Below are 27,853 nucleotides of genomic sequence, written 5' to 3' on the forward strand. Positions count from 1 at the left end.
CGACAGCAGAGACCATCAGCGTGATACTCTGGATGAACAAACTGTACAGAGTAACAGAGAAACAGAAAGGACCCGCTATTTTGCGCTGACCTGGTTTTTCACCAGAATGAGCTCGGCCCTTAGTGAGGACGAAGGAGCGAAGGGGGCCGCAGGCTGCCCGCTTCCCTTCGCCCCCGGCCTGCTCCGCAACCCGCTCGCAGCCCCGCGGCCCTCGGGCTCGCGCGGCGGCCGTTGGGTGGCCGTTGGGTGACCGTTGGGCGGCCGGGCAGCTCGCGCCGCGCTGCAGACGTGGCGCCGGGCCGGGCCCGCGCCGCGCCCCCGCCGCCCGCTGCCCAATGGCGCCCGCTGCCCACCGGCGCCCGGCCCGCCCCCCGGCCGGCCGCGGGGAGGAGCGGGCCCGGGGGCCGGCGGCGGGGCGGGGCGGGGGCCGGGAGCGGGGCCGGCCTCGGCCTCGGGCGGCGCCGGGCAGCGGAGGGGTGCTCGCCGCCGTTTCGGCGGGACTCTCGGTGCGCGGCGGCCGCGGGGCAGGGGCGGCGGGGCATGGGGGGCGGCGGGGCGGGCTGGCGCCTGGCGCTGCTGCTGCTGCTGCCGCTGCCGCTGCCGGGCGGGCTGGGCAAGCCCACAGCGCGGCAGGAGCGGGCGCGGCCCGGCGCCGCGCAGCACGAGGACCGCCCGGGCTTCCAGTACGACCACGAAGCCTTCCTGGGCAAGGAGGAGGCGCGGAGCTTCGACCAGCTCAGCCCGGAGGAGAGCCGGGACAGGCTGGGGTAAGGGGCGCGGGCGGCGGCCGCCGCGCTGTCGCGACCGGGCGCGGCGGCCTGCGGAAACGTGGCAGGGGGAGGGCCCGGCGGGCGGGGTGGGCGCGGGGGAGGGAGGCGGCGTGGGGCTGCCTGCCTGCGTGTCCGAGGGGGCGGCGGGGGGCTCGGCCGAATCTGGGGAGCGCGGCTGGAGGGTGCTGGGTGCTGCCTGTCCCGCCGCAGCCCCCCGGCCCCGGGGGAGGCTGGCCCCGTCCCGCTTGGAGGGGCCGTGGAGTAGTACCCCGTACCGCTGCACAGCCAGCGATACCTCTTCGGTCGGACTTCTTTCGCTCCCCGCTGATTTTGCAAAGGAGCAACCAACAGTTCATCACTTCTGCGTTTTTCTCTCCTGCCTTTTCTGGTCCTACAGCAATAAGCCTCGTGGAGGGAGCTGCTGCGTGCGGTGCTGTGCCCGCTGTTGGACAGACCTCAGCCACTGCTGGAGGGCTTTGCTGCTACAGCTCCTTACCTCTGGGTCACTTGCCCGGACCATATTAGTCTGAATCAAGTTTAAACCATTTATTCTTCACAGCTCCATTTACAAGTCCACTTGAAGCCATCTTCTCACAGCTTTTCCACTTGTGACATCTTTGCCTGCTGTCTTACAGTGTTGCCCTTGCTTCCATACTGTTCTTTATGCCAAGAACAGTCAGTGCAACAGTTGCCTTACTTTACTGCTTCTCCCTCCTTTACATCTACAAGGAGTCAGATCACTGATTGGAACTAAGTTTAACCGTAGTTAAAGAAAGATTCTTTTATGTATTTACTAACAAGAAAATCGTTTAAAATATCTGCATGTTCTCACTAAGATTAGCTTTGCCTTTACTCCCATAGGGAGTGGTACTTACTCATTGTATGTCTGTCTAGTTCCATCATAAGCTCTTAGTGCAGTATCACTGTTGCCTCACAGACTGACCTCTTGATCCTTCTGGAAGCTGTCACTACTGTTTACCTGTATCTCAGTGAGTAAACAGATAAAATGGTTATCAGAAATGACCAATTTCATCCACGTTGTTTCAAGAAGGAGCAAAAGAAACCATGTTCACAGCATACATGATCTATGACTTAGATTCTCATAAAGCATATCACTAAAATTGGTCTACACTTGTACTTACACAAGTACAGATATTTCAGTTGGGGATACGATTTAACAATAGAGTTGCTTTTAAACAGCTTTTACAAACACTAACTCAGCAAGGGAGGAAGCTTAACTCTTAGTGATCTCACTGTATGGACCTTGGAGATGTGACACAGGCATGTTAAGCTACAGCCACAGTCAATAACCTTTTAAATGGAGGTGACTAAAGCGTCCCTCTGAAGACCAAAGCCCACATTGCGGAGTGAGCATTGTGCAGCAGAACATCAGAGATGTGGTTCCTGGGGGGCCCTGTGGAACAGTTTCACAGCCTTCAGCATTTCCTAACCTTGTAATTTCAGATATCAGACTGGGAGGTAGAGGAGAGAGAGGATTTTTAAAACATTTCACTTTCTTCTTTCTGTTGTGGTTTAATAATCAGATATACTGAGAAAAACAGTTTTGTTATGGGCAACCTCTGCAGTGAAGGTTACAAATAGTGTCACTTCCCAGCAAGTGACTGGCTTTTAGGAAGAAGACACTTAATGAAAAGCTATTTTTAAATGCTTTCAGGGAGAAAACAGAACATACAGTCTGCTGCTCTAACCAAAGTGCGTGCTGCTGCATTTGTAAGTCATTTCACCTTGCTTAGGAAGTGTGGCAGCGCATTGGTCATCCCAATGACCAATGCTGGGATTGGAATCCCAGGGCTAGACAGCAAAGCTACTCTCACCTTCTTCCAGCGAACAAAAAAGAACTAGCTAGTATACAGATAAAGCCCTGCAGACTCAACTACCTGCAGCCTTAGTGGAGGAGTAGCTGCACAGTATGATCTTGGTTTGATGTTGCGGCACATACCAGCCCATAATCATATCATGACCTGGGAGTGCACCTGCCCTTATGACAGATTCCATGACAGGGGCATCCCTTCTCCCTGTCCTCCCATACCGGATCACTTCACAGGGGAAGAACCACATGTTGCCCATGCATGTGCAGTACCACAACTCACCTGGTTTTGGAGAAGCATGACATAATCCGGGTGCAGCATCCAAGGACTGCATTAAGGGACTGGAGATGGGCTAAGAAGGAGGGAAGTGGGGCTGCAGTCCTCTGAACCTTCTCCCTGCCAGTTGTGATGAGCCTGTCTTTTTCAGAGAACACAGAAGATGGTTCTGGATCCTCACAATATGAATGTCTCTGTTCTTTATACAGGCCATGGCCAAAGTTTATCAGCATGCAGTTGTACTCGCATCAGGTTGTGGAGGGGAAGCCTTCCTCTTTCAGCTGCTTCATAGCAATGATTTCCTTGCCCCAACTTTGTTTCATCACCAGATGTCTTTGCAGACTGGCAGCTTAAATCCCTGTAATAGCAGGTTGTATGTACCTGTTGCCTGTGCCCTCTAGCTTCTTTATTATGAGGTGGGAAACTAATCCTTAAGTTAAAGAGAGAAAGTAAGCTTTCAGGTATTAACACACTTGTGCATGTAAATTCCTGTGTATGAGCTGGCATTTTGTGTCTGTTAACATGCTCCTTGAATTTTTGCTGTATTCAAGAATCAACTATTTAAAATAAAGACACTAAGGCTTTTCGGTCTGATCAATGTACATTAGCTCTGCTACAAAACTTGGAATAATCCTGAGCCATTTTACGGGTAGTTATCAGTATAAAAAGTGAGGCCTACAGTCCATACAATAGCTTCTTACCCATACCTTCGGGAGCCTGTAGGCAAGACTATTTCTTTGTCCCCATTTTCAACTGGGAGGCAGAGTGAAATAGCGCACGTGGATGCAATGGACCTGTAAATACAGGAGTACAAGTGAAAAGGAAGAGGCACGACACATTTTCTGGTAAACAGTCCTGACTTGTTTCATGTTAAAAATACCAAAGAGCTACTAGCAGAATCATTTATTATAACTAATACATTTAACAATAGAAACAAACATCAGCTAAACCAATTAAATCAAATTCATTGTGGGACAAATCCATTGACAAATACAGTCCACCGTGTAGTGAAAGGGACCCCTGGCAGACAATTCCCCCTGAGATTTATACAAAAGAGAAAAGGTTTTCCAGTCAGTTAATTCATACTTTACTAGTTCAGAAAACAAATTCAGCACCCCCTTTTTCCCCCCATAGCTCAGAAATAGCATGTTTATAAATTCAGTCTGATACTGTCAGACTCGCACAAGATTGTTGGAACTTCAGCAGAAGTTGCTGCTGTCATTTGACTCTACTTACCACTTTCATAACTAAGGCTTAGGAAAAGACATTGCTTCACTAGTTGAGCAGTTCCAGTTGGCCAGGGTCAGTTTCTTTGTGGAGAACCAAAATGTTGAATTACAAAGGTCTAGGGAGCTCACCTGTTCAATCTCAAGTCAGGATTTAGACACGTCAACTCCTGCTCTTACCCCTTCTTACAAATGACATAGAACTTGTCCATAGGCATGGTGTGTGAGCCTATGGGAAATGGTCATTCAGATTCTCTCAAGTTGGTCAGTGAACTATGTGCGGTGCAACTACACACAGTTTGCTCCTATACCTCATGAGCAGTGTGATACAAGGGTTAAAAGAGCTGATGTGCCTAAAGCCAATCTGGATGCACAGAAGAGATGTGGTGCTGACTGCCCCAGTTCCAAGAGTAGGGTACATAGGTTCCCACAGGTCAGTGCCCAGAATATAATGACGCTATGACAAGCTTACCTACCCATTGTGGGATTAAAGCTGCATTCTTATTTTAGATAAAGGTTTTTATCATCTGGTCTACCACTGTGGCTGGGACAGAAGCCAGTTTTGCAAGCTCAAACCCAGACTGGTGGTGTTTAGCAATTATAGGCATGCCTTGAGAGATTTATTGCAGAGAACCTAAATGGCAGAGGAGAGTGTTGCCTCTCTGTTTTTTAACATAGTTTTTCAGGTCAGTTTTATCTGCAGCTGTGTGCAGAACTCTTCAAAGATGGAAGTTTCCCTGGGAGTATGCCAGTACCTTCACTCCTGATTTCAACAGGACTTGAGGCTAGCAGCTTTATACAGCCCAACTGTTGGCAATGACTGGAGACCTGCTGCAGACTAGCTATTGCTTTAGCTCATAACAGACATTCCTGGCAACACAAGCAAAATTGCTTCTTGCTGGGAAAGAAAGAAAAGAAATAGATGTGGAGGAGCAGGAATGGAAGGGAAGCCCATACATGGTGTACATGCCCACCTGGCATGGCCAGAGGGAAAGAGAGAGAAAGTGATGAGCGGGGAGCCCAAGAGCCAGATCGAGAGAGAACCCGCATGAGAGGAATAAGGGAGGGAGGGAGAGAAAAAGATAGGGAATGAGCCAGCAGGATTGAGGGGAAAAAGAGAGGCGCGGATCAGACAAAGAGAGGGAGAAAGACAAATCAGCGCTGGGCTGCAGGATGAGAAGAAAGGGAGCGGGACAGAGGGGAATAACGGGACGGCGAGCTGGGCAGGGGGATGTAGCAAGAAACGATGGGACAGGCAGCGGTACGGATATATACAGGCAAAAAGTTAGGGGGAGGATGGAGGGCAGGGAGAAGAAGAGAGGGGACAGGGAGCGGGGCACAGATGGAGAAAGAAACATTAGAGAGAGGAGGAGAGGCACAGGACCAAGGCAGACAGATGGAGAAAGAAAAAAGGAAGGGTGGAAGGAAGGAATGAAAGGGAGTGGGAGAGAAGAATAGAAAGGAGAAGAGAGGTGGGCACAGTCATATAACTCACTCCACCCTAGTGTCAGTCTGCTGGAAAGCCACAGGAGAAACTGCAGGTGTCCACGAAATCCTAGCTTTTTGCCCTGGTTGCCTCCACCAAGCTGCAGTACAGGCTTTCTCCGAAGGCGAAGTTAGTGTCTCCTACTCTGAGCCCAGCATGGCCACTCCCTATCAACAGTGAAGAAGAAGTCCCCCTAAGTTAGTAGATACAACCTAAGAAATCCAGGTATTATCTGAGGTACTTTGTTCACTAATTTTGATTGTTTGAGTTCCATTTCAATTATTCATAGCAATATTGAATAATGAATAGAGACGTATCCCTTAAGAAAACCTGCCAAATGCAAGAAAGCCTCAGCAGTAGGGCAGCTTTATAAATTTTAGGCACTGCGTTTTTGTAGAAAATCAGGGCCAATAAAGATTACTAAAATTGGACCGACGTAGTTTGTTTTTCTGTCAACTCTTAAGGATGCTGATCTCTTTTTACAGGAAAATTGTGGATAGAATAGATGACAACAAGGATGGCTATCTCACAACAGAGGAATTAAAAAACTGGATTAAACGGGTACAGAAACGCTATATCTATGAAAACATGGCTAAAGTTTGGAAAGACTATGATCTAAACAAGGACAATAAAATTGCCTGGGAAGAATACAAACAAGCCACATACGGTTATTATCTAGGTAAGATAACATTTTCAGATTATATGCTCAAAGACTATTGAGATTATAAGGCATGATTTCATGCCTTACAGTCACAGGAGTTTGGTGTCACATTTAGGACTCCTGAAAATCGCATTAAATTTTATAGATCCTCAGAGGTCAAAGCACCTCTTAGTTATTTATTACAGCCATTTCCACATGCGTCACCAGAACACAGAAGGTTTTGCAGAGGGATTATTAAATGTACTGACAAAGCTGAATTAAAGTCTCCTCCTGTTAGAAATATATATGTTTTTTAACATTAAAAATTGTACTTTAATTAAAAAAATAATATATTGTGTAATTAAGCAGTATTTGTTAATTCAGTCTCTCTAAACTCTTAACATCTAGATGGTAAAAATTTAGGATGGGTCTAAGCTATAGCAAAGTTATTGATTAAAACAGTTCTTGCAGAATATCATGCTTCAGACTGTGATCAACTGCAAATGAAAATCCTTAACAAATCAGGCAAAAGAAACAAGTATTAAAAAATATACCTGAATCATTTTCCCCCCACCTACATTCCTTTTGCTTTTTATAAGTTAGTGAAAGGAAAGGAGGAGAAGAGAGCACTTAAGCTAAAGGGCAGCGCTGACAGAACAACAAATTGGTATTAATTGACCACTTATACTGGAAGTGAGAAGACAATAGCTACCCACCATAGAGGCTGTTTCTGGAGCAAGCTTCTAGTAGCAGCAATAATTCCAAAGTCTACCTTAGATTAAAATGGAGCTTATTACATTTGTGGAAGGAAATATTTGACACACCATCCCTGCAGCAGTATCCCTGGGAGCCCTTCTCAGCTCTTTGCTCTCTGTAATCTCCAGCATTCGGAGAACAGCTACTACATTGTGGACTTGTGTTATTACATAATCTTGTGTTAATTCCCATCGGTGATTCCTGGCCTAGTGTTTTTCGACTGTGTTTGTCTCCCAACATGCGAATTATGGAATTGTTATAATACAAGTATTTTTCACATCTGAAGTCAGTTTAGTGATCCTATTTTAAAAATTATATCAAATACCATCCATTTTATGCCACTGAACACCCTGAGAAAATGTAATTGTTTTAAACTGAAAATAATTTTAGGTTCCCTGTAGCAGAGACGTAGCAGTTACATAATTTCAGCCAGTCTGCCAGCTTCTGAAAACACTTCCCTTTGGTTTGCTTGCTTTTTGAAACTGAAAAGTTGTGTAGATCATACTGATTCTAAGAAGAATAAAACTTCTGTGAATGAAATCTACCCCAAATACTGTCTAAGCAGTGTTTGTAAAAGCAGATTTAAAAAAAAAAAAATCTATGAAGGATGGTATACAATACTGCAAAATCCATTGTCCTGGATTCCAACAGAAGGCTTACTTGGGCATTTACCTATACTACTAAGTGACCTTTAAAAATCAGACGAAGTGCTTGACCCCTGAATTTAAAATTTCACCGGAAAGAGAAGTTCCATTTTAACACAGCAGCTATTCTGGCAATGAGCCTTTGTATTGTAAACTCTAACAGCAAATTGGGGTACTTCATTGTGGAAATATGTTTTAAAAGGAACATAGTTTTGAGATCATCTTGATTAATTTGCAGAAAATCCAGAAGAATTCCAAGATGCAACTGATCAGCACAGTTTTAAAAAAATGCTGCCCAGAGATGAAAGACGATTCAAAACTGCAGATCTGGATGGAGACTTAGCTGCCACTCGTGAAGAATTCACTGCTTTCCTTCACCCAGAGGAGTTTGAGCATATGAAAAACATTGTTGTCTTAGTAAGCAGAGCAAAACCAATGCCATTGGTTTTACTTTTATTTTTTTGGATGAGCTTTGAAATGTTTTTCTAACCTTTCCATGCAGGGTTTAGAAAGAGACACACACATAATAGCCAAGTGGGGAACAGAAAGGGATGCCTTTCATGAAATTCACTTGATTTAGAGCTCTCAGTACAAGACTTGTTAAATGCACTTAGACAGCTCCTAAATGGAATCAAGAAACAGTCTTGGGGCATGGACTTAACACCAAAATGAAAGGAAGGGCATGCTGACATGTAGCAACTAAGTGTTTGATGCAAGCTTGTATCTGGCCCTAACTTAAAACTTAAGCATGGTGTCCAGTTCATTCCTGTACAGGGAATTTTTTCAACATGAAAGGATATTTGTATATTCATTGTGTAAACAACAATCACATTGGAATCAGTGAGAGCACATTTGCCTGTGTACAAGGGCAGGTCAAGGCCTCAAATGTGAAATGATCAAAGAGGCTAGTAGCCAGAATTCTCAGTTCTCTCATGATTACTTCAATGCAAAACTATTTTCCAGGAAACCTTAGAAGACATAGACAAAAATGAGGATGGTTTTGTGGATCAAGATGAGTACATTGGTAAGTGTTGAGGTTTGTTTCTTACATAATCTCCAGTCCATTTGTCAATCTTCTTTTAAATTTGCAGCAGTATTAACAACCCAAAGATGAACGTTTCTGTGCTCCAGTTAAACTATTTTAAACCAACCGTCCAGTCCAGAAAGTTTAATTTAATTTTAGGCAGATAGCAACATCACTAGCAAAAGGTTCCTCGCACCTTACAGCGTAAGATCCTCCTCTTAGTCTCATATAATTTGGCTAAGATGGTTTGGAGTAATATTTTTCATGACAGGAATACTCTCCATTACTTGACTGCATTAATAGCTTTTTGAAGGCATTGTTCAGAAATGTGGGAGAATCAGAAAGTGAATTAGTCTCTTCCCAAGTTTGAATGGTACTTGACTATGCAAAATAGGTGGGAAGCACGCATTGCAAAGAAGAAAATTCACCTCTTTTCTGCTAGTTGTTTTCCTAATTTAATTAGTAAGTCAGAACCCATACTTCTCTAATGGTTTGTATGGTGATGCCATTATATTTCTTCTAGAAATATAGGATGCATTAAAAAAGAGCTGCGTAAAGATAGTACTAAGCTTTAAGATTCTCAGAGAAGATGTGAAGTGCATGAAAGTCAGCTGTGCATTACTTCAGTGGCAGAAAGAGAACAAAATAGGAAACATCAACAGCAGATCAGTCACAGTTAATTTGCACAAACTTCAGTCACACTAGGCAGTTAGCTCCTCCTGTCTTGCACTTAGACCTAGGAAGACAAAACGGAAGCAGGACTAGAGATCAGCAGTACATAATACATTTTAGCCTTTTGAATCATTATGGTGATACCAAAAGCTAACTTGTCCCACTGCACTCACTTTGATGGGTTTTAAATCAAGAAAGTAGCACCAGGAAAGCATTGGTGCAAACTCAGATGAATCTTTCTGTTTCTAGTGGTGCTATAAAGATCACTTCACATATAATCAGGAACAATATACACACGTTAATTAATGGCAGGGGGGTTCTATTCCTTGTAAATTATATTTAGCCTCAGAATGTGAATGCTATTCATTTATGACTGAAATAACAGAGCAGCATAATTTCCACAGTAATTTCAGTTCATTCAGTGACATTACCTACATATAATTATAAGGTAATTGTCAACATTTGTTACCATGTGAATGCTGGTTTTTCTTGTCTTCTATAGATAGGAACATAGAATGTTCTAGTCACGATCACCCCACATTGGCAAGGATGATAAAAATCAAATTGACAGGACGTCAGTTGCTTCAAATAAACAATATAATTTGCACTTTAAAAAATGAAAAAAGAAAGTGAATGTGTTGTCTGAACTTTTCTTCATGAGTTGAGGAAAACTATGCTTAAAATATTCCTACTTCCCTTTTTCAGATATAATTTTTTCTATTTCTGATCAAGCTGAGGTTAAAAAACAAACAGAAAACCAAATCTCTTCTTTGGTAGTTTTTAAGGCCCAACAAAAAGAAGTCCAAAAATTGCAGTCTCTAGATCAGGTATTTGATGGGGAAATCTCCTGAAGGTTATAGAACAATTGATTCCTTCCCTCCTCCTCCTTCCTTCCTCCTATTTTGTCTCTTACAAAATTTGGCTGAGATTTTACACAAGCAGCAAAGCAAAATATCCCTAGTCGTGTTAAACAGAGAGAACTAAATTCTTACTGTGCATGAGCAGGTAACAAGAGTGTTTCAGGGACACTGTGGACAGTTCTGCCACTAGATAACTTCAGCCTAGTGTACACGCTCACACTGCAGGCTGGGCGGGAGGTTATTCCTAGATTTGAGGCCAGCATTTGTACTTCCTATAGATAACAGCCAGCTTCTGGCCATCCATGTGGGGTGCACTTTTCCTTAGCACATCCTTGAAAACCAAACCCAAAAGGCATACGAGTAGTATCACAAAGCAGGCTTTAATTATAAACAGAAAAGTAGAAGGCTTGAGAAGTAAGCAGCCCTGATGAGCAGGAAACAATTGATTGGCCACAGTGACTGGAAGAGTAAAGTAGACACACTACTCATAATTTGGAAGGCCTATGCTGTAAAGAACAGATACAAATCACTTGCTCTTAGTAATCACTGCTACTCTCCCAACTCTACACAGATAGCCGCTGCCACTGTGATATTTGCCTACTGATGCTTCTTAAATATAGCACAGGACTGATGTACAGAGCAGCTCGCGTATGTATTCTATGCATCCTATATCACAAATGGTACTCAATCCCAAGGTACTAATCTATGACAAGTGCACTGCCTGTGCTTTCTCCCACAGAATGCACCACAGGTTCATAATAACTTCTCCAGGTCTTTGGAGAGGAACACCTTCTACTGGAGTGTGCTGCAGCACTGCATGGTTAAAAAAGGACTCACCTACTAAGATGAATTTCTCTTGCACAGACCTCTCTAAAAGCAGGACAAAAGCATTCACGTTCCATTTACCAATTTTTGCTTTCCTAAATTTCCCCTGTGCCTTTTTTGCCTTAACGACTCTGCTGGCTGGAGTCTGATCTTATCCACAAAGACATTTGCTGGCAGGGACAAGATAAAAGTGCTGAGTTCCTTTCTCCCTATGTGACTGAACCCAGCACTAAAGCTTATGATTGCTATTTAACAAAAGATCCTTAAAGATTTTTTTTTCATTCTGAAATTCAATGGATGATGGTCTTTGGACACATTCACCGCTCATGTTAGCCTCACCAGCAGTGCACAGTTATGATGGAAGGGTAATGTAAGAAAGGACAGAATCACCAGCAGTGAAGAAATAGGCCTGAGAGAAGATACGCGCAGCTACTCTATTTACACCCCACATTTCATTTTCTGTACAAAGAAACGCTGTGCAAAGAGTGAAAGGTTTGGTCTTCTGCTGTGGAACGCTGTGCAAATGCCTTTAGTTTGTGCATAATTTGCAAATTAAATATGACTCAAGTAAGACCTTTATTTCCTCTCCAGCTGATATGTTTGCAAATGAAGAGGGTGGACCAGAGCCTGACTGGGTGATTACAGAGCGTGAACAGTTTTCAGATTTTCGTGACCTCAACAAAGATGGAAAGATGGACAAAGAGGAGATTCAGCACTGGATTCTCCCACAAGACTATGATCATGCACTAGCTGAAGCCAGGCATTTAGTCTATGAATCGGATGTAGACAAGGTACTTAGTGTTCTAGTATTTTTTTTTAAAGTTATATAAGGTGGTGTGAGGTTTTTTTAAACATATCAGCTAGCAAGTGATTATTCCTAATAACTTTTCATACTAGTACACTTTAAATGGAGTTTTAGAGGCTAGAATTGCTAGGGCGTTAATGTATCAATGCCAATTAAGTAAAAGTAGTAAAATGTAGTTTATCAGCTCTAGAATTCCCATTGGCTTTCATTAAGTTAGATAAGAAATTATTTATCATCTTAAACCTGGCAGTTTTAACTCAGTAGAAATATTCTTTTTCCTTTTAAGAGTGGTCATGGTTTTTGTACGCTAATTTAGACTGCAAGAGAAAACGTAAAGATACATTACATAGGAGGTAGCAAAAAAACCCCATTTCTATAATCAAACACACATCTTTGACTTAAAGACTGGCTCAGTGCATCCACTTACTCTAACGTGGGACATTAATGGTTCAGTAGATCCCAGATGGTGATCTTCAGAAGTGTAATGTGAGCAAAGCTGGAACCTGAAAAAACAAAATACTCTTACACAGCAAGTGTGTAAATTGTTAACATAAGCAACCATCTTCAACAAAATACACCAGAGGATTTTCGGTTTTACTGTTAGGAAGGTAAAACCAAACCACAGGGCAAAACTGCGTACCAGATAACCCATATACTGTTTGGCAGTGAGTGAATTACAAAGAACTTTCAGTTAGCAGTTTGACACAGCTGAAGCCAGTGGGACTTCTGCCTTTCACTGGGGTCCAAATTTCACTCACCACGACAGCAACAATGATTCCTGAACCTGCAGTCTTCTGCTTTGAAGAACTGTCTAGTTCCCAGGGCTCTTGTTCTGGTGTGTCTCTTACTTAGCTTTGAAAATGTTCTTACACAGATTTTATTTTCCTCCCACCAGGATCAAAAACTAACGAAAGAGGAGGTTCTAGACAACTGGAATATGTTTGTTGGAAGTCAAGCTACTAATTACGGGGAGGACCTCACAAGAAACCATGATGAACTATGATACCGTGTGCCAACCAGTATGCCACAGACCTTTTCTCCACTTTACTGAAATCACCGTGTCCATCCCCCTCTTTTTGGGGAAGATGGACAAGAGACACACTCACAACTGAATGACTTGCATTAATATATTTTTAACATGCCAGCTTATTACCTCAGAAACCACATAGAGATAGCTTTTTACTCTTTTCACATGGTTAAATACAATATCTAATTATTACAGTTTTATTTTGGAAAACATAAAAATGTAACTTTTCTTAATAGATTAGAACCTGACCTGGAAAAGGCACTTCTAAAACATAATTTCAAGGATCTTTAATAGTGAAATATTTTCTTCAAATACCCACTTTTACTATAGTGAAATACAGCTAGGATTAGAAAGAAACCTAATGTTTAAAAGTTGTCTTTTTTAATAGCATGTAACAATTTAGAGTTATACTTCGACCCTCCTATCCAGAGGAAAGGTTTGACGCAACAAGATCCACAACCTTTTTTTCCCAGTTTGGGCCAGAGGTGCTGAAGAAGGTATCTAGCAGCCCTCTGGCTCGTAGCTTTACAAGTGCAACATGTACAACTGGCCCTTCTCTCTAACCCCCATCACAGTGCAGAGACAGCACACGTGGCCCAACACCCTGTGCCGGCATTCCTCAGTGAGAGTTGTAGAGTTCATAGTGACAGCTGCTCCTTCTGACAACAGAATAACGTACAATTGTTTGTGAGCTGTTGGTTATGCTGTTTCCTGGGAGGAATTATGCCACATGGAGCATAATTTTTCTCACGCTTTTCGCACTTTAGCCAAGCCAGACTCTTGTTCACACAGTGTGAATGGCAGCAGTTCTGTGATGGAGAAAGAATGAGACATATCACCCCTCTGGGCCTTCTGTCTTCTGTACCACATAAGAGGACAGATTTATGTGGCTAAAGTTCTAGTTTTGTATGTATATACGTATAAGTACGTGTTACTGAAGCAACGACATGAAGACAGCTTTCCTTCTAAAGAAGGGGGTAAGCTTTCCACACAGGTGCTTTCTTTTTTACTGTATAATGTATATTTTTATATAACCAACGTAGATAAGTTTGGTTGTTTTTAAATATACTGGTTTTAAAATAAGCACAATAAAACCAATATTTCTTTTTGATACTATGAAGGTGCAATAACACTAACAGACTAGCATAGAGAGATGATGTGAAAGCGGGAACCAAGCCAGTAGTTCCCAAAGCACTGGGTCATGGGCAGCTCCTGCAGCGCTGGGTGGTCATCTACCAACAGCAGCTGGACATACAGCACCAACTGTTTCTTCTTCACCTCATTAAAAAAAAAAAAAAGCTAGACATAAGTCCAATATACGTAGTTGCTATCACTAGAATCTGTTCTGAACACTAATACTAGGAGATTAGGGCTCCACAACACAGTTCACTTGGTTCCTTGAAGGTTTGGAGTACAGCATCACACACTGCTGAGCACACAACCGTCCAGAGAGGAACTTTGAGACTCCCGGGTTGTGGTATACTTCAGCAATTTAACAAATTTGTGAAAATCATCACGAGACAATGCAGAACTGTGACCTGCATAAACAGTGTCATTTTTATAAGGTTATATAAGAGCTGTGGTGAAATATTTTACATCTTCCAATTGAAGACAAACCTAGATATCAGAGTCTGGCAGAGATTACATGTTCTTGCTAGCACAATTAGTTAGCTTTCAGTGTGCACTTCTTATGACATTGCCAGCAGTGTCTCCGAAAACTCCCTACCTCTTTCACTAACATACAGTAGGACAAATGTCATAAGACATAAGCGAACTCGTTTTGCTCTTCCAGTACCCTCAAGTTAAATAAATGCCTAAGTGCAGTGTTATCTGAGAAGCAATAAAATTGTATCTTGGCACATGTAAAAGATTATCTGTTTTGTTTATGACTTGGATTTGGAAAGGTTTATTGTATTCAGTAATCCTAACAATCTTGAGAGCTTTTTTTTTTTTTGTAGCAGTCCTTTCAGACTAAATTTTAACATTTTTATATTTTGGTAACAGAATTGCAGTACTCTCTGTGCATTTAGATTATCTTCTGCTGTTTCAGGAAACAATACCTTAAAAGACCTCAAAAAAAGCTTGTTTCCTGCAAGTGAAACTGCAGCTCAGACTGGGTACTTAAGCCAAGGATTTTCACTGGAGCCCAAGGGAAGGTTGTTTGCTAACTCTTGTTGAAATTCAGTGGGAGTTGGGTGCTGAGACACTAAGCATCATTGCCTTCAGCTAAACATGACACTTCCAAATCCACTGTGTTCTGTCCCAACAAAAAACTGCATCTGAGCTTTGACAAGCAATCACATTTTCTTCCATGTTACTCAATGAATTTGGAATAGAATTAGCATCAAATAAGAGAGAAATCATGTTCCCGTGTTTGTTCTCAATTTCTATTAATGCTTGGAACACATTGGGCATTTTCCAGTACAAAACTATACTTACATGAGTAACAATACTAAAATCAGAGGAGTTACTCATGCAAAAAGGAACTGGAAATTTAGATCCATATTATTTTACAGTAAAATCTTTTTTTTACAAAAAGAATGGTACTCAGGTAGACTATATCCAGCTACGAAAAAGGCAAACGTGCCAACTAGAATGAGATTTAAAATAATCAAATTATTTATCAATCATTGTAGGGTAATGGGGTCATACTAAGATTAGGATCTTTTTTATAAACTGGAATATAGAAACATTTTTTTTAGCAAACATAAGTATTACTGAAGTGATTTCACTCTAAAGGCTACCCTCTTCTTTCTGCAGCTCTTCGCAGTGTTTCACTTACCAACATTCAGTAATGCACAGTACATTTCGTGCACTAAATTTTCCTTTCAAGCTCAATGCACTAAGGAAGAGTAACTCCAGAAGGGACTAGAGCTTCTGGGTTTAAATTTAACACTATTTAAGGAAAGCAAACCTTTGCTAGGGGATATAACTGTTAACATTGTGATTTTTCAAGCCTAAGGTTTCTAATGGGGTTTGACTGTTGCAGAGATAACATTTTTTTCCTAGGTAACATATTTCAAGTCATATTACGAGCAAACGTTACAAAATTTTAGTGTAATGTGAAATACTGTAATGTCAGATAGCATTATTTATCTGCTTAATATGACTAAAACCATTAATTGCTGGGAGCCATACTTCATCCCAACAACATGAAAATCCATTTTGTGCCTATCTTGTCAGTTATTGCCAATTTTCTTAATGAATTGTGACGTAATGAAATTCTGTTGGGAAACGTGTTTATATATTTCCAACTGCAGGTTCTGTATGGTAACTCTTATTACATAGATCCTCCATTAACTAAATGTTTTCATTATGCCTATGCCACAACATATCAAAGGTTCATTTTTCTTACTTAGATATCTGGAATAGCCATTATTATTGCACATGCAGTTTTAATTATTAGAATTTATGAAATGAACTAAGTGGCTAATGTTCATTGTCTTATATTTCCATTTAATGATTTAATCAGGTTAAATCTGTCTCCTATTCCAATCAAGGTACTGTACGTAACTCCCTGAGGAAAGGAGAATGCAGCTCATCCTGATCTAATTACACTTACAAAAGTATCTTACAATAGTGGCATAATGCTTTACTATTTGCAATGCAGAAGTTAGTCTTGATCCCAGCGAAGTTAATGGCGGAACTCGTAGTCCCTATATGGAGGGACTAAGGCCTTAGCCACCAAAGGCAAGCAGAATGATAGGATGGTGAGGCATGAGGTTAGAAATAACCTTATATGCATCACATCCTGATCTCCTTACTACTGCCTTTGAACACTAACTTTTAGGAATTTAGACTGATTCATACTCATGTAACATAGTTAGGGCGTAAGCCTAGTTCATGGAAGACAGTGTCTAATGTTTTACTGGTCTGTTCAGGCAAACGTGGCCATCTTAGTGAGCAGTGGTGGCATCACTACTAGACAGCAAGTCACCTTTAGCAAATGGAAATAGTTTTACAGGGGGGCAGAAGCAGTGACAGAAAACATTCAAAGCCAAAGATTTTGCAGAACCTGACTCAGGTTGTAGTCAAACACTTGGAAGCACCCACCACTGATAAGCAGCACCCTTCTCTTTTTCATCACTCCAATTTAGTGTGTGCTATATTTCATTTAATATGTCCAGCAAGGAGCATATTAACCATATTCACTGATTACAGAGGATGAATTCAAGATTATTTTCCATGGAAGTGCCAGGCACCAGTAGGACTGATGTCCCTCAAACTTAAGTGCCGTATAGATTATTCCAAACATGATGAATTTCAAAGCAACCTCAGAAGAAAAAGGTACCAGCTTTCCCATAGTGTGAAATAGTGTACAAGGGACATACATGCGTATGTGACACAACAGGCAATTTCACACCTGCATTCCGTCTCTCCACAGGATAAGGTAAAATATCTTCAACAGATGGGCGCGTGTTCACTATGCCAGTGACAAGAATACAATTATCATGTACATGCATTACTATTCCTATTGATAATTAAGGGATATCCATCTTCAGCACAAGTGTTGGCTCTGGTGAGGGCAGCAGAGTTCTGGAGCTCAGTTTCATATACTGCATGTTTTTCGTTTTCCTTGCTGAAGAATTTATTTCATAATCATAAGGTGTCCAATTATGATCTCGTTGGCTAGCATTTGAAGTTTTAGTATTTGCTTAAGTGTTTCGTAGTTGGCCTCACATTTGTGAGGTTGGCCACATTTGTGGTCTGAAACCACCACATACCCAAAGTTCCAGGACATCTATATAGAACAAGTCATGGCATGATACTGAATCTGTATAGTAATTAAGAGTGACACATACATTAGAAATGACAATGTTTCATCATATCAACAAGAATTTAGATACACATCAAGATGCTTTCACAGTTAAGTGGGAAATCTTTTCTTTATATGGGAAAAGCCTGACAACCTTTAAAATGAAAGTCCATCAGACCAATGGGGGTACAAAAACTTAATGAAAAATTAGTATAGCTTTTGAAGACATACCTTAAAATCCTCAGTAAAGCTCATTGGAGCTTTTGCGGATGGTGTTACAGAAACATGAGTTAATAATCCCATAGCACATGGCACATTATCAAACAGTTCTAGTACAGCACTGCCCAAGAAAAGGCCATCACTGAAGATGCTGGATTCATACCCAACAGATTGCTGAGATTTAGGTAAATTGTAAAAATAAAGCTACTCAATAGGCTGCTCCAGCATGTACTATCTTCTCTCACCTAAGGCTGCTGTTGGATTCTGAGGAAGTTTGATGGGTGCATGATAACAAACACTGTGTTGGTCACCATGAATCCCACCACTACAATTCAAGTTAACAAGTAGGTAACAAGTAGGTAACAAGTACCTCGGAGGGAAAAAAAATAATTCTAATTGTCAATTACTGAACTCTGAAGAGCATGATGTTCTCAGGACATGTCTTCTGTTTGGATAAAAGCCAGTGAATTTAATGTTTCAGGCAGACAAAAAAAAAAAAAAAAAGGCAGGGGGCTTTTAACATTAGATCAACTGTAAGATAACACAGACATACCAAAAATAGTATTGACTAGATTGAACAGGTTAGACACATCCTCCCCAAAATTACTCCCAATGCTCCCTCCCCCCACCTTTAAATTCAGCTAAACTGAAGTTCTGCTGACATTGCTTTCACTGCATCTCACAGGGCCTTGGTTGCTGGGACACAATGGAATGCTAGTTGAGAATGCATCAAATGAAGAAATGCAAAATAATTCAGATCGCTAAAACTTCCTGAAACCTTTAGTTGGTAACATTTAGATGAAGCATTTTAAAATCATAGGGAAGATTTTTTTAAAAGGTGAGTTCACAAGTGAATTCCACGGGCAGCAGAAATGAAAAGAGTGGCTGTAGAGGTGTCCTAGAATCTAACAAAACCAAAAGCTTCTCTCCTCATTCCTGCTCTTGATTTAGAACATTTTGCATCTATTTCTTTGCCTGAGTCTCCCTATTCTTTCTTTGTCCTCAATTTTTAAATTCAGTTAACAGTACAGATATAACATTTTGGGGAATTCCCAAACCTGCCCAAGTTGCTGATAACTTTGAAATGCTTTATGCCAAAGAAAGGACTTTTTCACAACTATTACCTCTGCTCCAAACTGGATACAGCAAAATATAGTTAAACAAAGAAACCAAATGCAAGAGACTAAAAAGAGTATTATTCCATTATTTCCACAAAAACGTCTAACCTGGAACAGACAGATTTAGGGTTATACTGAGTTGGAATATTTAATTTACTACAAAAACATTTAAAAGTGAACTCTATACAAGAAAAGTATTTGTATACTTCTTGTAGGCTACAGAGTACTGTTTTCCTACAGACAATAAATGCAGTAATTTATGCTTCAGTTTAGTCAAACTAGCACCTTGTGAAGCAAATGTTTCCTGCATTGGTCTTTCTTCAGTGCAGTTGCATGACCATTATAATTCTAGGATACCTTCTTGACCTAACAATCAAGCCCCATGACTTTATTCCAAGGCTGTCTACTCAGTTTCTTAATAAAATCTCTACGTTATATCAGCTCTACAATTGCTGCGTGTGCTGGGTGCAAAGTTTGGAAACTTTCAATCATCACAAAAAGGATATGAAATTATTTTGGTATAAAAAGGACCTTTCAAAAGCCTTGCTATCAACTAGCATTAGGTTTACAGAACAGTTACGCAGACATCTGAATGGCTGTAATATTTTATTTTCCCTCTTTTTGCAAGGAAATCAACTTTTCACATTTGCTACTCCAAAGCTTGTAAAAAGGAAGATTGCATACAAGATGTTAAAATGGGTCCTCTGGGATAAGGAACTTGGGGATAAGGTAGGTTTTCCCCTAAATCAGGCTGTAGCTATGGTGCAGCTTTGCAGTGTATTCAGAGAATTTTCTAGGCATGTAACTGTGATGTAAATTAACATTAGCTTAGTAGTGGGAACCTAGGTCCAAAATGCAGTCAATATAGACAAGTAGGGCCCCACCAACTAAGGTTTCAGAAGGTATAATTATGGCTGCATAAAGCAGACAGCACAAATATCGTCGCTTTATGTTTCTGCATCCCTTCATAACATATACAAACACAGCTGAAATAGAACAGGCAAGATGAAGAGCAATGAGAAACGACATGATGAAATACCGCCTTTAAAATCTACTTTATTCAACTGGAAACAAAACATTTTAAAAGGTGATAATGCTCTAAAAGCTATTTAACTCACCAGCCAAATCAAACTGACCAAAATCTAATTTATTCCTTGTCTTGTTTAGCAGAGGCTTAAAAGATCAATATAGTTGTCTGTGTAGATCGGCATGAAATATTAACCAGTCTGAGTGTTCTGAAGCTTTTTACAACATATTCAGCCTCATTAAACATTGAGCAGCCTTGAAATATAAATATAAAATAACTATCAGCTTCCTATCCTTCAGACACAGAACAAAGGTAGCTCCGATGTGGGAAGCAAGAGGAAAAAATATTAAATGAACTGGGAATTCACAGAGAAGTTAACTTAGGAAAGCTGTCAGTATAAATTGATTCAATCAGATACATTTTACCATAAGGAAAGATAATATTGCAATATCAGAAGAATATCTGCTAAAGAACAAAACAGTAGTGTGACATTCATAGCATGACAAATTCATAAAAATATGCCTCTGACCACAAATATACTCATCCTAGGCCCAATCCTCATTTATACTACAGCTCTTTTCACCCCTCGTATTTGCTATAAGACCCACTCCGTGGGTTCAGTGAGAATGAAGCCCTCTTCTCTTTTCTCTGCTTTTCATTACTGTCTGGTATGTTAAAAATATCTGGGCAATACAGCAGAAAAGAGTTTCAGGTTCACTAAAGGGAAATGTCAGCTTTGCAAATCACTGAAAGTAACCGGACATAAACTGTCAAAATAAGTCAGCGAAACAGTGTGGTTATTGTCAGTACATAACTCAAGCCTGCAATCCAAGATGTGGCTAAAGGTTATAGACAATAGAGCACGATGGTTCTACTATGATGTACAGATCAACTAATTTAGCTAAAAATGCTGTTTAATTTTAATATATGCAGTCCATTTAATACCTTTTTCTCCCATTTGTCTGCTTGCTTTATTATTACTGCGTACTACTGATAGTGAAGAAAAAAATTCAACCTCACACAGTATTGCCTTTACCACTGCAGAGTCTGTCAGGGTTTACAAAGAAGCTTTTTATGTAGCCTTCTTATTGCTGCTTCTAGTATTGTCTAGTATTGGTATCGGACCAGACGTACCAGCGTTAGGATTTATTACATAGAATCATAGAATCATCTAGGTTGGAAAAGACCTTTAAGATCATCCAGTCCAACCATTAACCTACACTACCAAGCCCACTCTAGACTAATCAAGGGTAGACCAGACTAAACCATGTCCCGAAGTGCCACATCTACCCGTTTTTTAAACGCCTCCAGGGATGGTGACTCCACCACCTCTCTGGGCAGCCTGTTCCAATGCCTGACCACCCTTTCCGTAAAGAAATTTTTCCTAATTTCCAGTCTAAACCTCCCCTGGCGCAGCTTAAGCCCATTTCCTCTTGTCCTATCGCTAGCTACTTGTGAGAAGAGACCAACTCCCACCTCACTACAACCTCCTTTCAGGTAGTTGTAGAGAGCGATAAGGTCTCCCCTCAGCCTCCTCTTTTCCAGGCTAAACAACCCCAGTTCCCTCAGCCGCTCCTCATAAGACTTGTTCTCCAAACCCTTCACCAGCTTCGTTGCCCGCCTCTGAACACGCTCCAGCACCTCAATGTCTTTCTTGTACTGAGGGGCCCAAAACTGGACACAGTATTCCAGGTGCGGCCTCACCAGCGCCGAGTACAGGGGGACAATCACCTCCCTGCTCCTGCTGGCCACAGCATTCCTGATACAAGCCAGGATGCTGTTGGCCTTCTTGGCCACCTGGGCACACTGCTGGCTCATGTTCAGCCGGCTATCTACTAACACCCCCAGGTCCTTTTCGGCCAGGCAGCTTTCCAGCCACTCCTCCCCAAGCCTGTAGCGTTGCATGGGGTTGTTGTGACCGAAGTGCAGGACCCGGCACTTGGCCTTGTTGAACCTCATACAGTTGGCCACGGCCCATCGATCCAGCCTGTCCAGGTCCCTCTGCAGGGCCATCCTACCCTCCAGCAGATCGACACTCCCACCCAATTTGGTGTCGTCTGCAAACTTACTGAGGGTGCACTCGATCCCCTCATCCAGATCATTGATAAAGATATTGAACAAGACTGGCCCTAAAACAGAGCCCTGGGGAACACCGCTCGTGACCGGCCGCCAACTGGACTTAACTCCATTTATCACTACTCTCTGGGCTCGGCCACCCAACCAGTTCTTTACCCAGCGAAGAGTATGCCTGTCTAAGCCGTAAGCTGCCAGCTTCCCGAGGAGGATATTATGGGAGACGGTGTCAAAAGCTTTGCTAAAGTCGAGGTAGATGACATCCACAGCCTTTCCATCATCTACCAGGCGGGTCACCAGGTCATAGAAGGAGATCAGGTTGGTCAAGCAGGACCTGCCTTTTGTGAACCCATGCTGGCTGGGCCTGATCCCCTGGTTGACCTGTACTTGCCTGTGGAGTTCGCTCAAGATGAACCTCTCCATAATCTTCCCCGGCACCGAGGTCAGGCTGACAGGCCTGTAGTTCCCCGGGTCCTCCTTCTGGCCCTTCTTGTAGATGGGCGTCACATTGGCAAGCCTCCAGTCATCAGGGACCTCCCCTGTTAACCAGGACTGTTGATAGATGATGGAAAGTGGCTTGGCAAGCTCCTCCGCCAGCTCCCTCAGTACTCTTGGGTGGATCCCATCCGGCCCCATAGACTTGTGAGCGTCCAGGTGGCATAGCAGGTCATTAACTGCTTCCTCCTGGACTATGAGGGCTCCATTCTGGTCCCTATCCCTATCCCTATCCTCTTGCTCAAGGGCCTGAGTACCCTGGGGATGACCGGTCTGGCTGTTGAACACAGAGGCAAAGAAGGCGTTAAGTACTTCAGCCTTTTCCTTGTCCTCGGTGACAATGTCCCCCCCCACATCCAGCAAAGAATGGAGATCCTCCTTGGCTCTCCTTTTATTGCTGATGTACTTATAAAAGCATTTTTTATTGTCTTTTACAGCACTGGCCAGATTGAGTTCTAGCTGGGCTTTTGCCTTTCTAATTTCCTCCCTGCAGGACCTAACAAGATCCCTGTACTCCTCCTGAGCTGCCCGCCCCTTCTGCCAAAGGCGGTAGACTCTCCTTTTTTCCCTGAGTCCCCGCAAAAGCTCCCTATTCAGCCAGGCCGGTCGATTTCCCCTCCGGTTGGTCTTACGACACACGGGGACAGGTGCCTTCTCTCCGTTTGGCAAGATGGTAACAGCAAGAAGTGCAACTGTGTAGGACTCATTCCCCTGCAGAGATACTAGATTTTGTAAACAGTATACTAAGCTATTAAGTTAGAACTATCAAATTCTCTTATACAACATGATGGTGGGAATGCCATCAATCAGTCATTGCAAAAACCATAAGGAGTTGAGAATGAAACCAAGAAGCTAATTCAGTACACCTAGAGGCAAAACAATATATATTTTTAAAATAGATATTTTTAAATTTTTGCGGCATAAGCAAGATATCAGTGGGCTTACATAAATAATAAGTGCATCAGACACATTAAGAAATGATATTCAAATAGCATTTGACATTGGGCTATTTTTGCTGCATTCTCAGAATAGAACTGAAAAGATACTTCTGCATTCCACTGCATTACACCATATTTTTATACTTGCTCTACCTGTATGCTACACTGTTAACGAGCACTGATTAGAACAGCATCAAATCAAATGTTCTACACTTAGTTGCGTGCCACATTTTCAGATGTGCTTTATGGACAGGGTTACACCATCTTCAAAGATGCATTTTAAAATTAAATTAAAAAATACATTTAATGGGAAAAGATTATACACATTGTGAGCAAAGCCCAGCACCTTGCAATTTTGTCAAAGGGGTGAGTCATAGTCTAACCGCAACACAGGCTCGGAGAGGGCAAACAAAGCCTTAGATTTCCTGTACCCTCTCCAGTTGTGCACCATCCCACCTTGCTCCTGGTAAAACTCAGAACAATCTCAGATAAAAACCAGCCCTGTGTTACCAGACCCACACTCGTTGCTTCCTTGTTACGCCTTTTCTTTTTTTGATGATGCACAGGGGATACACAGAGCTGCCTCCTCAGTTCCACTCAGCAGAGGTAGTTATGCAAGGAGTCACTCACATTTCTTACAGCCACGAAGGAGCACAATGAAGCCATAACAAGGCATGTGGATGAGACTGCGTGATGCAGACAGTAATGCACAAAATTTGTGTAACAACTTAAGAAGCACTATATGTGGTGCCTTGCTTGCTTCTTTAATCTGAGTGCTTTGCCTAAATTGCAGGTCCTGCAAGTTGTTTGGGAAGAAAGGTAATTTGACAGTAGTGTCAAGCATTTCTTTAATACCATGGTACAACACGGAGGAATTGAGCGAGACAAGTGCTCTTGCTGAGATTGCCACAGCTCTTCTATCCAAAAATCCTCTTCTCTCAAGGGTATGCTCATTCGTGTGTCATTCTTGTATCTCACTGAGCTTCTGACATATAGGAAACAAGCCAAAGATGGGAGTTAGATGGTCACCTAAGTGCTATGAAATTGGCATTGAGGCTCAGGGTAGAACAAGCAGGCACAAAGATGGGGATATATACGCAGCAATAGTACTGCAAAGGAAGAGGAATTTTACCTACCCAGCTGCTCTCCAATCAAACCTGGAAAACTAGCCTTTGCACAGAAGAAATCTGTTTCACTTTTTGTGCTCTACCCCCCTTGAAAATTTGAGAGATGAAAAACACGAGTGCCAAATTTACTGTAAATATCTATTCAGGCAAGGTGTAACAGTCTGCTTTGATCAAGTTGCACTACACTTCTCTTAGACATCCATCCAAACCCAGTTTCTGGAATGCACTCTTTGAAGTGTCCTTTTATACAAGACTTCTCCTGTCCATCCACACAGCTAAAACTTTTAACCGGGCAGACCCTCATTACTCATAACGTTATTACTACAGTGTCTTTTTCCTGACAACAGACTTGTCCCTGCACATGCTCAGCTCAAAGAACTACTGCAAAGCAGAGCCAACACTCCACTCCCTCCGCTCCAACAAACTCCAAGTGACTCATCTTCACTTTCAAAGCTCTTCACATCCTACAGTCCCCAATACCCCTGATCTTTCACCCACTGCTGGAACTTTTATTCCTATCATTCACCCACAACACAAACAGTTCATTTTTTAACAGGCAAATAGAAGCCAAAAATTTTGTGCATATGCTCCCATGCTGTTCCTCTTATTTGAGAGGGTTTTCTAAATGTCTAGTTAGCTCACAGTGCCCTCTCAAAGCTCTCCTCAGCCATGATGTCTTCTAAAAATATAACTGCCAACCAGCATGCTATTACGGTTTCTCTATCAGCAAGACAAAATGGAGAGGAAGAAAGGAAGCTCTCTAATAGACAACTGACATTTCAGAGGGTAGGGAGGAAGAAACTTCTTAGGACTTCCACCAGTCCCACCCTGGGTGTCAAACACAGCCTGCATGTGTTCCTTCTTTTGCCTCCACCTATGTGCTTTCCCTTTTCTTGTGCTGTAAATTCTTCAGCAATGTCTTTTGGTTCAGCGCTGGTACAATGCTTAGGACAGTGAAATTGTGCCTCATGACTTGGATTCCTAAGAGTTACAGTAATACAAGTAATAAAAAACAATGACAGTTTTAACATTATTTGACTAAAATTCATACCTCAAGACCACCAAACCATGAAGAAATAGCATACAAGGGAGAGGGAAAATAATCACACAGATGAGAATGGCACAATGCAAATGCATCAACCCTCAGCTAGTATTAATTGGTATGGCTCCAAAAAATATATTTTTATCTCTCTCTTTCAATGCACCTATGCTCATTTACATCCACAGGCACTGTTTAAAATAAATTTGGCTGTAAACAGTCCTCCTAGATAAAAAGGAACACTGGGTAAAGCATCCCTGTACAATTTGTTGCTGCTTTAGAAGACGTGTAATGGATGTGTGTGCAGCAGCACGTGAAAGACAGATGAGGAAGAAAATTCTTCAGCTGTTTGGATTAAAACAAAATAAAAATGTTCACATATGTGCAAATTTTTTTCACTGAGGCCTATAAAGATATCTTGGCACTACTGTAACTTTCCATTGTCTCTAGAAGAATTGAAAACTTATTTAAGATCAAGACAAGGACAGGTACGCCCATATCAGAGGGCAGTGACAATGCCATCAAAATACATCAATAGGAATATGAGACCTCTTTTGGAACATCCTAATAAAAACCTATGACCTACTCAAAAGCCTTTGAAACCCTGCTTACTATATGGCACTGAAAAAAATTACTTTCTGGAGCAGATCTAATAGAATGAAACTTTTTTCTTTAGGAGTTAAATGACTATTTGATACATATATAACTGGATACAAGCACACACAGAACATAGATAACTACCAGCAAAGTCACTTGATCACTTATTATCTTACAAAGTCTGATATTCTTCACTATGTTTATTTTCAGAAGGCATTGTGCTAGATTTGCAAACAGGCTGGAAAAAACTAATTAGAACTAACTATTGTTGAGAAATGTTAATGTGGAATGGAAGGCATTTAAAGAACGTTAACGGAGTTTAAAATATAAGTTCATTCCAGTAAATCAGTGTCAAAATGACAAGAGAAGCCAACATGGCTCAAGACAGATATATGGAACAATACATAAGATAAACAAAAAAGCTTTTGAACCCATCCACAGAATATGAGACGTGAAAGATTTGATTAAGTATTAAAAGAAAAAGGCTAAACCAAATGAAACAAAACCAAAAGTGAATCATACAGCTCAAAATCTCTCAGTATGAGAGAGGGGGTTTCTGGTTTGGTTTTTTTTAATTTTTTTTTTTTTAAATCAGGACAAAACCAAAGAATTAAGAATTGGCTTTCCAGAATGAGAGTGAAAAAGATCAAAGTAAAACACAGTGACTACCAGAAATATTTAAACAATTAATTTGCAACTATTCTAAGATATAACTGTATCTGGTGCAACATACCTGAATACTTCTATAAAAGGGGTTTAAAGCTTTCCCCCACCTTTACTACTTTCTTGTATCGATGCAAATTATGCACTGACAGCACTCACCAAGGGCAAGTACTTTGACTCACATTCAGTCAAACTGAATAAAGAGACAAGGCAATCGCTGTGTGAAGTACCATCAGTGCATAACCAACCTCACCTCTGCAGCAGACACTTGAGGAGCAATTCCTTCCCTTGGTTTTTGCAGTTGTTGCACTGCATCTTCATTCATCATGAGAGAAGGTATCAGCCCTTCTTCTCACAGACTCTAATTATCAGTGTGTGGTGACTGGGAGCTGTACACATTTCCTGGTTGAGGTCCTTCAGAAGCTTGGGCGGAGCACAGGGCTATAACTCATTGCACATACTGTCCTTCCCCATCTCAGCCCCAGAGTGTTCCCAGCATGTAACCTCTGACTGACATGATGGCAGACAGCACAGACCATGCCAGCCCTTCACAATGACTGCTTTGCAACAGGTTACTGGGACAAAGTGTCTTTAGCAGACCTATCTGGCTCCTTACCCTGTAATAATGATAAAAAGTGGAAAGGTGAAATTTTTCATGGTAACTGAGCTCTACTGAATTAAAAGAACTACACTAACATTGTTTTTTGCATGATTTGTCTAAATCAAAGTAAACTCTTGAGAGAAACAAGTTAAATTGCCAGCACGCTGGGTCTTCTATAGATCTTCCTCAATCTTTCCTGCAAGGCTTCCCATAACTTTGACTTTACAAATAAACCAGAGCTATATCCTGAAAGACCTTACTGCTATTTTAGTCTGAGCTTTCTAACTTTGATTAGACAACTACACTAAGGATGCAAGCACTATATTGGCATATCCTTATATAGCAGTCACAAGAATTTAC

General features: G+C 41.6%; 1 protein-coding gene across 1 annotated transcript; it reads left to right on the forward strand.

The window, feature by feature from the left end:
• The first annotated feature begins 540 nt into the window (after positions 1–540).
• RCN1 (reticulocalbin 1) lies at positions 541–12,816 on the forward strand. Its single transcript, XM_075712711.1, has 6 exons — positions 541–767; positions 6,073–6,266; positions 7,866–8,044; positions 8,591–8,651; positions 11,600–11,799; positions 12,709–12,816. Exons 1-6 carry the CDS (start codon positions 541–543, stop codon positions 12,814–12,816), a joined length of 969 nt encoding a protein of 322 aa, XP_075568826.1.
• The last annotated feature ends 15,037 nt before the right edge of the window (positions 12,817–27,853 follow it).

Source organism: Pelecanus crispus, chromosome 6 (assembly GCF_030463565.1).
Source record: "Pelecanus crispus isolate bPelCri1 chromosome 6, bPelCri1.pri, whole genome shotgun sequence".
Lineage (NCBI taxonomy): Eukaryota > Metazoa > Chordata > Aves > Pelecaniformes > Pelecanidae > Pelecanus > Pelecanus crispus.

Excerpts from the sequence above, each read along its gene's own strand:
- RCN1 (XM_075712711.1), top strand. The coding sequence starts at position 541 with ATGGGGGGCGGCGGGGCGGGCTGGCGCCTGGCGCTGCTGCTGCTGCTG. Across the intron at positions 8,045-8,590 it reads TGAAAAACATTGTTGTCTTA|GAAACCTTAGAAGACATAGA; the intron begins GTAAGCAGAGCA and ends ACTATTTTCCAG. Across the intron at positions 11,800-12,708 it reads ATGAATCGGATGTAGACAAG|GATCAAAAACTAACGAAAGA; the intron begins GTACTTAGTGTT and ends TCCTCCCACCAG.